General features: G+C 41.2%; 1 protein-coding gene across 26 annotated transcripts in view; it reads right to left on the reverse strand.

The window, feature by feature from the left end:
• The window catches only part of ADGRL3 (adhesion G protein-coupled receptor L3), a 662,256-nt gene that overhangs the window by 139,444 nt on the left and 508,721 nt on the right, over nucleotides 1-14,091 (reverse strand). For all 26 annotated transcript variants that reach the window (XR_013542364.1, XR_013542366.1, XR_013542369.1 and 23 more), the window contains one exon: nucleotides 7,039-7,077. Coding sequence is in view for 19 of the 26 variants with exons in the window: in XM_072991729.2 (XP_072847830.1) it covers nucleotides 7,039-7,077 (39 nt within the window). In the remaining 7 variants the exon portion in view is untranslated. The remainder of the gene's footprint in view (nucleotides 1-7,038; nucleotides 7,078-14,091) is intronic.

Below are 14,091 nucleotides of genomic sequence, written 5' to 3' on the forward strand. Positions count from 1 at the left end.
TAGCACGACTAGCATAGCAAACCACTTCTCAGTACATATGAGAAAACCCTGGTGTAAGTTAGAATTGGCATGTTTGTACATTACTATTATTATTATTATTATTATTATTATACTGCTGCAGTTGCTTGCGTTCTTCCTGACCTCTACTCTATATTGATGATTTAAGCAGGAACACCTTCGAAGCACATGGGAGATCTGCTACTTTGGGGAGGGAATAAGAAGGACAGTATAAGATAACACCATTCTTTCTCACTCACACACTCTTAATCCTAGAAGGGAGTTAGAGAAACTCTTTCATTAGTCGCTCCCAGACAGAGCAGAACAGTGGGATTGCTTCCCAAATATCACAGCACAGATCCAGGTCCCCATCAGAACCTCTGATTCTGGCTGATCTGCTTTTCTTTTGTTAGCATTAAGAACTAAGTGAGTGAGTGATACAGATACTGCTGATCACAGATATTGCCTGTCTGGTTATTTGCTTATTTAAGTAAGGAAGACAGACGCTTGATAAGAAAGGCTCCTGCTAAGGGAGGCTCATTTTGTTATTTTTCGGTTGACCTTTACCTTCTCCACATCATCAGCTATAGTGGAGATCAGCTACCAAAAAGAAGGAGCAGAGCAGCCTATAGGGTGCAGATATTCTCCTTTTCTCCAATGTTGGTATCTGGTTAGTGTAAGTAAGAGACATGCTGTCAGATGCTGGCATACCTTTGTGAAGGTCATAGTACTGGAGGTGGTGCTACTGGCCTACCTCACATGTTTGTTGTACAAGTTAGGTAATATACACACAACACATAGGGAAGAGGTACACTAACGCTTGACATTATCTGAAGTTAAAAATGTTCGGCTATACAATCTTATATTATATTAAGACTCTTCACTAAAGCAGGAATTAAGTTAGTTCCAAATTCTGTTACGCGCCAGAAAGAACAGATTTCTTAAAAAAATTAAATCGCACATCTTAACATCCAAGCCATTTCAAACAGTACACATGGTCTACCATCTCAAATATTAGGTTAAAACAGTGGGAGACAGAGATGGGAATGGCATTATGGCTAACAACGTGAAGCGTAATGCATGCAGCTGTGTTTCCCTTCACCATGGGATTGATGATCTTATTTATACTGAAAAATGTGAAACTAAGTCTGAAAAACAGCACATTTCGCAAATCTTTAAGAGGCACCAAGAAACAGTACATCTTAGCAGTGTGGGAAATGTACTGATCAACCCGATGGACATGATCCTTGTTTATACTCACAGTCACTGGCCTTTCCTTCTCTAGAAGGTAGGTGTTCATGGATACTTTCACTTACAGGAAAGACAACTGAGCTCACAAACCTTCGCTCACACGTCCTCTCTGTTTTGAAGTGATGCTAGGAAAATGCCATTTGAAGCCAAGAATAGATGTGTGATGGGAGTGATGTACTGTACTTAAAGCTCCACTGAACATCTCCTTTTAACGGCAACATTGGTCTAACTCCCCTGCCCATTTTGTTCCCAACAACTCTCTAAAGTTCCAAACCAGCCCCAAACATCAGCCTTACTGTAGTGTGCCACACAAACACTCCTCTGTGTCAAGCCGGCACAAGGAAAATGAAGGGTGTAAGAAGAGGACTATCTCCTACTCTTTAACACATCCTGCCAGCTGCTGATGTGAGGAAAACATGAGCTTGGGTTAACTCGCAGGATTTCTCTAGTACAGTTATTCCCAAACCTTGGTTCCCCAGATGTTCTTGGAATAAAACTCCCAGAAGCCTTCACCACTAGCTGTGCTGGTTGGGATTGAGTTGTAGTCCAAGAACATCTGGGGATCCAAGGTTGGGAATCACTGCGTTAGTGCAGTGGTCCCCAACCTTGGGCCTCCAGATGTTCTTGAATTACAACTCCCAGAAGCCTTCACCACCACCTCTGCTGGCCAGGATTTCTCGGAGTTGAAGTCCAAGAACCTCTGGAGGCCCAAGGTTGGAGACCACTGCTCTAGTGGATAGACTAAACTGAATTTCTAATTCTCTGATAGAGGGTTTGCCATTCCGGTGTGATCTCTGACCAAAAAGGACATTTGAGTTTCAAAATAAGGCAATGGGGGGAGGGAGGGAGGGAAAATGCTGAATATCTGCCAGCCCTTTGCTGGGTGAGCTGGGAGGGAGAATCCAATCAACAGCATCCAGGGGTCAACTTAACGTTTGCAGCCTGCATTTTAGAACTCACATTTAAGAACCAGACATGGCATGGATACTTGCCATGAACATTTGGAACTTCCCTATTTTTTCCTGCACCATCCATAATATATTGGTGCATTGCCTGATGAGGACTTAGTATAGGTTGAAAGCTCACAATGTTTTAAAAAATCACACCAGTACTATAATAATAAAGGTCTGAAGTCTGCTTCTGTAGAAATATAGTTAAGTCACTGATGCTTCATACAGAAATAGACCAGAGCTACAAGGTCCTATGCTGTCCATCTTCCCCATCTGAATTTGGGGACTGAGAGGCCAAGGAAAAGTATGAATGCCTGGAGGGCAAGTTGTAGGCAAGCACATTTTATGGTACTGCACAGCGATTTACCCACTTTGTGAGTCTATACCAATTGCTCAAATGTAACATAGTACTGTATATTAGTGTTCATACAAGGACTGCTGGTTGATAGCTCCGTAGCCTTTGGCCCACTGAGTGCCATTCTTCAACCCAGGATTGCACCTGATAGAAACTTTTAACCTTTGCATTGCTGCTTTATTGAAGCCCCGTTCTCTGCCTTCAAACTTGGTGGTGGGTTAAGGGGTATGTGAGGATACTGAACGACACGTCCTCACTGACGTGTCCTTTGTCAGTCTCCATTTCTTTCAGCCTCTCGCTTCCTCTGTCCCTGCCTCTGCCACTTGGCTGTTGTGTGACGGCCCCCTTCCTCCAGACCTCAGATTCTCTTGGAACGAAGTGACAAGTGTATCCCTGCAAAACCTAACTAGAAAACATGTCTTTTTTTAAAAAAGTGGCAATACTAGTTTTTAACATGGTTCCCCAAAGGAACACAGTGAATCAATGACAGTGACAAAAAGCTGTGTGCCTGAAATAGGTAATCACTGTCAACAGCCAGAAAAGTGCACTTAGCAAAGAGAGAATCGCTCCCTTGCTCCAAATATCCAGGCTTTGTAATGACACAGCTTTACTTGTCACACAACAGATAACGCTTACAGATATTCTTCAGCATTTCCCCCTCAGCCCTGTGAGCGTTACAGATGGTTCCGTCTTTAGGAGCTCAAGGTGTACTTGCTGGATAGGAGAGGAACTGGCAGGTGGCAGCCATTTTCTCCCTCCTGATATCTCTAAGTCCGTTCACAAGTAGATTGCGCAGGTTTCAATACCATTGGGGTAAAAATAAAATACAGATAGATTAGGTGAAGGGGGGGGGTCTGACCTAGCAGAATCCAGTCAGAATCGGGAGTCCTGGACTTGTTTCACAAGAAAGCTGAATCTTTACTAAAAACATGACAGATATTTATTTATGGTACATAGAGGTAATAGATACACTTTTTTCTCTCCCTCAGAACCATGGAATTCAATGAAGTGCATTTCATAAAATAGAATTAACTCCAATAGATTCAGGATATTTTTTTTAAAAAAAGTATAATTCCTCATAAAATCCATAAATTATGGAAACTGTGTTGGGGGTTAGATGATGCTCCTCATCCCTTGTGTTTTTGGCAATGAGAAATCAGAAGCAAACTCCTTATTGAAACAGATCGGTTCAGTAATTTTAAACCAGAGGAGGTAAACCTCTAGCTCACAGGCCTGATTTGGGCTGCAGAGATCCCCCATCACATTATGAAGCTCCTTCTCTGGTTAGCTTTCGAAAACAAAAAAGAACCGGGAAATATTTTTTTTCTAGTTTACAACTAGATATCCCACTTTAGAGCTTTTAGATGTCAAACAACACTTTTTGCTTATACCTAGGTGAAATTGCTTATACCGACTGTACAATTGCACTCATTTCCCACGCTAGCAAGGTTATGCTTAAAATTCTCCAAGGCAGGCTTCAGCAGTATGTGGACCGAGAACTTCCAGAAGTACAAGCTGGATTTTGAAGGGGCAGAGGAACTAGGGACCAAATTGCTAACATGTGCTGAATTATGGAGAAAGTCAGAGAGTTCCAGAAAAACATCTACTTCTGCTTCATTGACTATGCAAAAGTCTTTGACAGTGTGGACCACAGCAAACTATGGCAAGTCCTTAAAGAAATGGGAGTGCCTCAACACCTTATTTATCTCCTGAGAAACTTATACGTGGGACAAGCAGCAACAGTTAGAACTGGATATGGAACAACTGATTGGTTCAAAATTGGGAAAGGAGTACAACAAGGCTGTATATTGTCTCCCTGCTTATTTAACTTATATGCAGAATACATCATGCGGAAGTCTGGACTGGAGGAATCCCAAGCCGGAATTAAGACTGCCGGAAGAAATATCAACGACCTCTGATATGCAGATGATACCACTCTGATGGCAGAAAGTGAGGAGGAATTAAAGAACCTTGTAATGAGGGTGAAAGAGGAGAATGGTCTGAAGCTCAACATCAAAAAAACTAAGATCTTGGCCACTGGTCCCATCACCTCCTGGCAAATAGAAGGGGAAGATATGGAAGCAGTGACATATTTCACTTTCTTGGGCTCCATGATCACTGCAGATGGTGGCAGCAGCCCCGAAATTAAAAGACACCTGTTTCTTGGGAGCAAAGTGATGACAAACTTCGATAGCATCTTAAAAAGCAGAGACATCACCTTGCCAACAAAAGTCCGAATAGTCAAAGCTATGGTTTTCCCTGTAGTGATGTACAGAAGTGAGAGCTGGACCATAAAGAAAGCTGACCACTGAAGAATTAATGCTTTTGAATTGTGTGTTGGAGGAAACTCTTGAGAGTCCCCTGGACTGCAAGGAGAACAAACCTATCAATTTTAAAGGAAATCAACCCTGAGTGCTCACTAGAAGAAGAGATCCTGAAGCTGAGGCTCCAACACTTTTGCCATCTCATGAGAAGACTCCTTTGAAAAGATCCTGATGGTAGGAAAGTGTGAAGGCAGGAGGAGAAGGGGACGGCAGAGGATGAGATGGTTGGACAGTGTCATCGAAGCTACCAACATGAATTTGACCAAACTCAGGTAGGCAGTGGAAGACAGGAGGGCCTGGCGTGCTCTGGTCCATGGGGTCACAAAGAGTCAGACACGACTAAATGACTAAACAACAACAGGTGATATCACGGAAAAATCTTCAGGACCTCCAGTTTACTGAATTCACCACAATGTGTTGATTTTAAAGCTCAGGACAAGCTTGATGTGTGATGCAGCGTCACTGGAATGAATGCGGAAAGGACAAAACAACTACCAGTAGATTGACTGCTGCATCGGCTAAATATGCACGCTAAGCCAAAAGTGGGGGGGGGGGAATCTTCAGTGCTGATTGGATTATCCAGTTTAGTTTAACTTCTAGCCCAGTCTTAGAACACCAGGTGATTTGTTGTCTTTGCTTATTACATTCATCAGGACCAAAAGGGCAGTAGGAACCCCTTATCTGCAGGATCAGTATCCACTACTTCATTTATCCACAGCCTGAAAACGTTAAAAGAAAAATACCCAAAATAAATATTTTTAATGATGAAGTTACCAGAACTGAGCACAACAAGGAGCCAGATACCATACTATATATAGTATTCACTACTAGAATATAAATGTCTTCTATACAGGCATACCTCGGTTTACATATGCATCAGTTTACATAATTTTCAATTTATGAACTGAAATCTGTAAGAAATAATGCCTCGGTTTATGTTTATTAAGAGGGGGGTTTCGTTGTATGAAAAGGACGCATTGCGCCCGGAGGTTTCTAGCGCCACCCCCCGTTGCTATGGCCATCTGCATTCTGGTTTATGTAATTTCCACATTATGTAATGTCCTGGATGATGGATCAATTTTGTTAACCGAGGTAAATCCTGTAATTTGTGTTTTTCAGCATCCAGAGGGGACTGGGACTGATCCCCTGCAAATACAGGGGTCCTAGTGTACCCATAAATGGGACTGGAAAACTCCTGATTCTTCAGAGTGCTACTCCTGTCCTTTGAAGATGCCGGCCACAGAGACTGGTGAAACGTTAGGAAGAACAACCTTCAGAACACGGCCAAAGAGCGTGAAAAACTCATAACAACTATTCTTCAGAATCTGTTAGTATATTGCAGTACTGTTCATCTTTCTGGACCTGATGGCTGGGTTCAGAGTGGGAAATACGATATTATGGGATGCCCCATGCTATCGGAACTGTTTTGCCAGAGCCACCAGGTACCGTTTGTCTCTTCTAGATAAGAACCTCCTCAAACTGCCACTGAGTTCATAAAGAAATTTGTATGCAATAATCACTCTGAGCTCAACTTCTCACACTGCTCATACCTAAATGTGGCAGCGGGTTCCCTGAAAAGATGCTTGATGCTAAGTGTTACCCTGTTGGGCTGAACAAGCTGAAGTTCAATCAGACATGATGAAGATGAAATGCTTGCTGTCGTTCAGAATATTAAAACTGAGAATAAATTTCCATGTTACTATAACATCTATGGCAGGTTACGTACAACTTTGAGCACATTGTACTATAATATTTTACCAGCTTGAGCTGCTGTCAGCCAGTTGCACCTCAAGATCTCACGAGGAGGGCAGAGGAATTCTCAGTGTCAATCATTTCTGAAAACTGAAAACCGAATTTGCCAAAAATAAAAATACCTCGTAACCCTTCGTAAGAAAACCCTTATCTGCTGAAAAAAACCCTTGGCAAATGGAATTTTTGTATACAGTACTTGGTTGTGATCTCTTTCTGTCTTCAAAAATACTTTTTAACAATGCTTTGTCTCATCTTCCCCCTCCTGCTGTTTCTTTGTTATATTGTTTGGAATGTATGCTAGTTAAACACTGAGATTAGTCTGCGTTTGTTGGGTCTACTGATGTTGCAGTCATAGGAGTCCTAAGTAAACACAATGCAAGAGTCATAGGTAGAAGAATATTGAAAATACCTGGACATAGGCTCTGCACGAACGTTCCCGTTTCTGAAGCTGATTCCAAAGAGACGGCAGTAATAAAAACAAAATTAAAAAAAAAACAGTGTCAGGAGAAAGCAAATTACATCAAACATTTTTGCAAAAAATGAATTGCACTTAAAATTTCTTTCAAATCATTTTCTTAGAAGTATCTCATTATTATGTCAATATCTGAATATGTCAAAAGCACTATACTAGCCATAGCAGCACGTCAGTGCTATGGAAGACAAGCTAAATGCTCAATTGATAATTAAAAACAATACTGTCACAAACTGCAAACATAATAAATTATCTTTCCAGCTACAGTTCTTTAAAAAAAATCAAATGGATCATTCAGAACATACTTTTGAAGCATTCCTTGAATATTTGAATAATTTACTGTTTTTAGCTCTCAATATCGTTTTTTAAACTATAAGCTGCCTTGGGTTCTTTTTTAGGAGAAAGGCAGGATAAAACCACTTTTAATAGACAAATAAATAAATAGAGGGTTATAGAATGCTTCCAGGTGGCAAGTAGAAAGAACCACTACCATAGGAATCCAAGCCTCAAGAGACCTTCCCACTGAACATGGCTTCAAGAATCATCATGATAGCATTTGAGCCAACACTGGTGCCCCTGTCCAAAGAAGGCTATTCACAAGTTTATCAGCCCCCGAAGTGTTAAAATAGAGAGCACATCTCAATATAAAAAACATAAATTATAGGATTTTCATTCATATTTGATTATGATTTGAATGAAGGTCTGTCAGGTCCTTAGCTGAAGGCTAAGGGAACTACTGTGCTGGATCTTCAGCTGAGGGACAAATCTGAGGGCGAGCAATGCTGGAGAAGGCAGAAGATTTTTGTGCCTGAGGCGGCTTTAAAGCTCAGACCACTCAACTCCACTCATTCCACCCACTTGACATCAGTCCCTAAGGGCTCAGCATGAAGGTGTCTCTATGTGGGCTGCACTTACACAATGCCAATACGCTAAAAAGCCAGAAGCAAGGGGACAGGATTTGTACTTCTTGTACAAGCCCTGACAACACTGGCAAACAACTCCCAATAATGATTAGTTAGCCTCCCACAACATCCAGTATCAAGAGTGCGGCCTGGAAAAAAAAACTTCTCCAGGTTTCTTGACTGGTTGATTGGTTTTTACCCCGTTTTGCCTAGATTTTACCCTTTATGCATTGTTGAGTTGACCAGAAACAGTGCTTTCTGACCCAGTTCTGAAGCATCATCATGATCTATCCCAGGATTTCATAGACTTTCCATCAGGGAATGAGATGGTGCTGACCTGGGTCCCTATTTGGACGACTAACCCTACTGGAAAGTAGATAAATGTTATGCTTGTTATTCATGAAAGAAATATACATTTCATTCTTTGGATTTGCCTGAAAAGCTACTGCTTTCTGAATAAATATATGGGGGCAACAAGAAAGTGAATTACTGAGGCTGGCAGCTGCACTGTTAATTCCCTTGGCCTGAGACTCAGGACTATCTTGCATTTCAGCATTGACTGATTGATTGATTCTTTACCATGGATGTCTGATAAGCTAAGCTGTATGAATAAAGCCCATTTTGTTGCTTTACTGTCTCTTTCTCCTCTGCCACACAATGAACAAAGTGGAGGGTGGCTGAAAAATGAAACAAATAAATCAGAAGTTGTATGGGCTTGCAAGTATATTGGAGGCTTGTGGGTATATTGTTTCCTGGGGGAAAATTGACCAAAATATTGCCACTTACTTTGAGATATTCATATCAGTAAATGGTCAACTGAACAAGAGCAATATTATGGGAGAACAGCAAAGTTTATATTAAAGAGATCCTTATTCTGCTTTTTGGAAAAACACAATAAAATATGAGATTATGCAAAGGAAAGAAAACATTCATGTGTGAATGAAATTTTATGACATATGATAGATCAAAACAAAAATAACAACCCAGCGTTATGAAAACCATAGAAAAAACATTTTTCAAACATTATTTTTTTGAAAGAAGAGTTATAGAACAGCTAAACTGATTGGTAGCTCTTCAGGAGAGGTGCAAAAGGTAACTAATTAAAAAGGAAGAAAAGATAATATGCTTCTTGTTAAATTAACATTTCTATGAGTTTTAAATTAATTTTCAAGACCCTTTATACATGCATTTTTCTAAAAGAAAGAAAGGATAAAGAATGATTTTTGGACTGTATTAATATTCTAAGGGGCAAAGGGTTCTTTGATAGTTCTGTGTAGTAAATGAAATAAATGATCTGAAAAATAATAAAAGTCTAAGACCTGATAGCTTCTCTACAGTTCATTATATTCAAAGTAAAGTTAAAAGTCATAGCAAACAAACAAAAAATAAAAAATATGAGAGATCTTCCTGAGATTAAGCAACAAAGCAAAATAAACAAAATTTACTATGATTATGGCCCAGGTTTCTTGTGACAGGGCATGGAATGGAATATATGGACCTTGCTTAACAAGACATCAGCCTGTACTCTGCACAGGTGATGGGGCAATTTCATTCATGCCAGCTTTTACGCACTCACAGATACCTACAAAGCCACAATAATTACATGCCATTGTACAGTCCCCAAGGTTACTACAAAGCCATCTTTTCAATTGCAGAGTTGCTCTCTTTTTTGGTTCTCAGTGATCATAACAACACTATTATCTCGGGCTGCTATCCTTGATGGTAGGTCAGGTGATCTCTATTAAGTATAGAAAGCATATAAATGGTGCAATATAAATAAATAAAATCAATATCTACAGGTCTAAGAGCTGCACATTCCTATTCCGGGGCTCCCTGGAACCCATCCCAATTTTTTTCTTACAATTTTTTTAAAAAGAAAACATTCTTTGCACTCTATAGCAGCAAAATGTTTTGGAAAAAATGAAGTTTTTGAAGGGTGTGAGGAGCCTCTCAAAACATGACAAAATTGCTCCCTATGCCCTCTAGAGTGGGCAGGGTGACTCTCTGGGCAAAGCATTCCTTTTGAAAAAGTTTGCTCTGAACTGTTGTCAGCGTGTGGGTGGGTCCGAATCAAGCTAAGTCCCATAAGTGAAAGATATATGCTTAGCCTAGTGGCCACTGTGCTATTGCTAGTCCAAATTAAAGAATATCCACTGATCTAATCAGATTTATTTAAGCATTGATTTGCCAGTTAGCAACTTAATGAGTCTACTCTCAGTTGGGACTAGCAATAGGAATCTGGCCACTGGGACCTACTTCTGAGTAGAAACAGCATAGGATTATTTTGGTCATTATTTGCTCTGATGTTATACATACCTCTAAAAATCCTATTATACATCAAGAAAGTATTTACTTACATTTACCTATATTAAGTAAACAATAATTAAAGTATTTGACAAAATACTCTTGCCAAATTTAAAGAAATATCTACCCTGTTTCCCTCAAAATAAGACCTAACCTGAAAATAAGCCCTAGTAGGATTTTTCAGGGTGCTCGTAATATAAACCCTACCCCCAAAATAAGCCCTAGTTAAGTGAAACCCCACCCACCACCACTGAACAGCAACCAGAAGATGACATGACTGCATTTGAATAAACGTAGATTGTTGCACATGAAAAAAAATTGAACATCTCCTGAAAATAAGCCCTACTGCTTTTTTGGAGCAAAAATTAATATAAGACCCTGTCTTATTTTCAGGGAAACATGGTATGTGAGAGTACAGATTCCTCAGTAAATGGTAAAATCCTGACAATAAACATGAGAAATTTAGCTGGAGGTAATATATGATTATGTCTTTCCAAAAGAACCCTAAATTAAAATCATAAAACCAGTTATCTTTGTGATTTTTTTAAAGGAAAAATCTGCTTTGTTTTACAGATGTTGGTCAGATCCTAGGAAACTGCTCAGGTCAATGGCTGAAATCCTGCTACTTAGCGAAGTAGATCACACTAGAGTAGGCCCACTGAATCAGTGGGGATTTGGTCAGTCAACTCCTCTCTAATTTACACTTACTGTATTTATATAGCCTTTATTCTAGTTACAACTTACTGTGCTAATGTAAATCGCAATAAGAATAGGCCCATGTAAGTTAATAGAACTTACAAAGAAGTTCATTCAACAAATTCCCACTGATTCAGTGGGCCTACATTAGAGCAATTTACTATGCTAAGCAACAGGATTTCACCCAGTCAAGAGAGTCCTCTGTGGAATACAGGACATCCCACACAACCAGTCTTAATCAATGCATGGTTATTTTGCAATGGAAAGAACTTAACTGCTGTTCAAACATCTGTAATCCTACTTGCTGTGATGTGGTATCAGAATGGTGGTAGTGCTGGTTTATTCTTCAAACAGCAACTAGTTAGTAAGTGGGAGGTGGACACACATCACGTATAAACATCGTTGTGACAAACCCAGACCTACTGGGATCTGCCACACGTTAACTAAGCTGCCACCAACCATTCCCTTTAAGAAGTCACACAGACCAGGGATGGATTTTTAAACAAATAAAGAACAAGGTTTATTTAAATCACACACAGGGAAAAATAAAATGATCAGGTGAATAAGATATAGTAACGTGGCTTAGTTTCATTCATACATGCATACAGTTTGGTTCACAAAGAACCCTTAACTTGAAGCACAGACCCTGAACCTATCAGTTCTGGCTAACCAACAGACACCTGAACCTATCAGGTTGGTACTCTGACACACAGTAGTACCCTGTCTGACACACAGACTCCCACACCAGCTTCTTCTTCCCAGCTGCTGCTTCGTCACATCCCAGCGTCTCCTAACTTCTCCACACACGCATCACATATATATACAGTACAGCCCCTCCTCCTGATGTCCCGCCTTCCACTCCCCATAGGATGGAACTTTCCCTCCAAACCCATGACAGACAGGTAACATCAGTGCTGTATGTAACACCTCCCCTCTTTATAAGTTGTTTTGTAGGGGGAAAGCTAAGGTGCTTTTTCCCAAAAAACAACCTGGATAAAACACACAACAACAGTTATACATACCATATCATACTTACTTATACTTACATTCTAAGTTAACCATATCAATTAGGCATTTAAACATTTACCATATACATTACATCAATTTACCTTTATTCATACAAACCAAGTTCAAAAAACAGGTACATTTAACTTTTTGTCATCAATATATATACATAGTCCATGTTTCTTTCGCCGTCTTCATTCTTCAGGTCTTCTTGACAAGGCGTCAGCAACACAGTTCACTGACCCTCTGACCACCTTCACTTCAAAGTCATAGTCCTGCAGATTTAAAGCCCACCTCATAAGTTTGCTATTGTGGGTTTTCATTGTCTTTAACCATTGCAGTGGTGAATGGTCAGTGCACAGAATAAAATGTCTTCCCCAGATGTAAGGCTTGGCCTTCTGGATCGCGTAGACTATGGCCAAACACTCCTTCTCCACGGTTGCCAAATGTCTCTCACCTTTTTGAAGTTTCCTACTCAGGTAGGACACTGGATGCTGGTCACCATTCTCATCCTCCTGGCAAAGAACTGCTCCTACCCCGCTGTTAGACGCATCGGTGTAGATGATGAACTCCCGGTCGAAGTTTGGAGCCCGCAGCACTGGATAGTTGATGAGCGCCTGCTTCAACCTCTGGAACGCCTCCTCACAGTCGCTGGTCCACGGGATGCGGTCATCAGCCTTCTTCCTCGTCAGATCGGTCAGCGGAGCCGCAATCTCGCTAAACCTCGGGATGAACTTTCTGTAGTAGCCCACCAACCCAAGAAATGATTTGACTTTTCTCTTGGTGGTGGGTCTAGGCCAATCACGAACTGCTTCTATTTTGGCCTCCAGGGGTTTTATCACTCCTCCCCCTACCATGTGACCCAAGTATTTTCTTTCTGGGATACCCAGCTGCAGTTTGCTCTCTCTGCAGGGCCCAGGCCACAGCACTTCCTCCCCTGGGTCAAAGTGCCTCTCCCCGGCTTTCTGGTCATCCCAAGCTTTCTTTCTGACCTTTTGAGCTTGCAGGGTCTCTGCTGCTAGCTCTAGGTTTCTCTTTAGGTCATTCATCAAGGTGTCTATGTATGTCACAACGTCTTGTGGGTCATCCTGGGTGATCTGCTCCCAATTTTGTTTGATCAAATCAAGGGGCCCTTTCACCCTTCTCCCAAATAAAAGTTCAAATGGACTGAACCCGGTACTGGCTTGTGGCACTGATCGATAAGCAAACAAAAGGGATTGCAGCTTCTGGTCCCAATTGTTTGGATTCTCTGCCAAGTAAGCCCTAATCATGCGCATTAGAGTCCCATTGAACTTTTCAGTTAACCCATTACTTTCAGGATGATAGGCAGTAGTTTCCTTGTGCTTAATTCCACAGATTTGCCATAAGCGTTTCATGAGCTTCGATGTGAATGACGCTCCCAAATCTGTGATTATTTCTGAGGCAAATCCCATCCTGGACATATACCCCACCAAGGCATCTGCCACTGTGTTTGTTTCAATGTTAGTCAAGGGTATGGCTTCAGGGTACCTCGTGGCATGGTCCACAATGGTGAGAATGAACCTGTTCCCCCTCTTTGTGGCCTTGGGCAAAGGTCCCACAATATCCACCCCTATGCATTTGAACGGAGTGTCAATCACAGGCAAAGGGCACAACTTTGCTTTGGTCCTGTCGCGGTTATTCCCCTGCCTTTGACACACATCACATTGTTTACAGAACTCCCTGATCTGCTTCCCTATGTCAGGCCAGTAAAAATTCTGTGTGATTCTCTGCTGTGTTTTGTTCACCCCTAAGTGTGCAGCAAACATGTCAGAGTGCCCCCTTTGTAAGATCATGGGGCGATACTTTTCAGGTACCACTAGCTGACTTCTGATCCCATCTCCCCCTTTTGAGATATTCCTCAGGGTCTCTCTATATAAAATCCCCTTTTTCTCCAGAAATCTCACTGGGGTTTCAGGTGTTAGCTGGGCGTCAGTCACCTGTTCAAAACACTTTTGGAGAGTGGCGTCTGCCTTTTGCTCCTGTCCAAATCTGCTGTCTGTGGTTAAGGTTTCCACCACAGCTTCTGAACTCCCCTCTGCTTCCGTCTCGGGCTCATCATTAC

The sequence above is a fragment of the Pogona vitticeps genome, chromosome 2, assembly GCF_051106095.1.
Source record: "Pogona vitticeps strain Pit_001003342236 chromosome 2, PviZW2.1, whole genome shotgun sequence".
Lineage (NCBI taxonomy): Eukaryota > Metazoa > Chordata > Lepidosauria > Squamata > Agamidae > Pogona > Pogona vitticeps.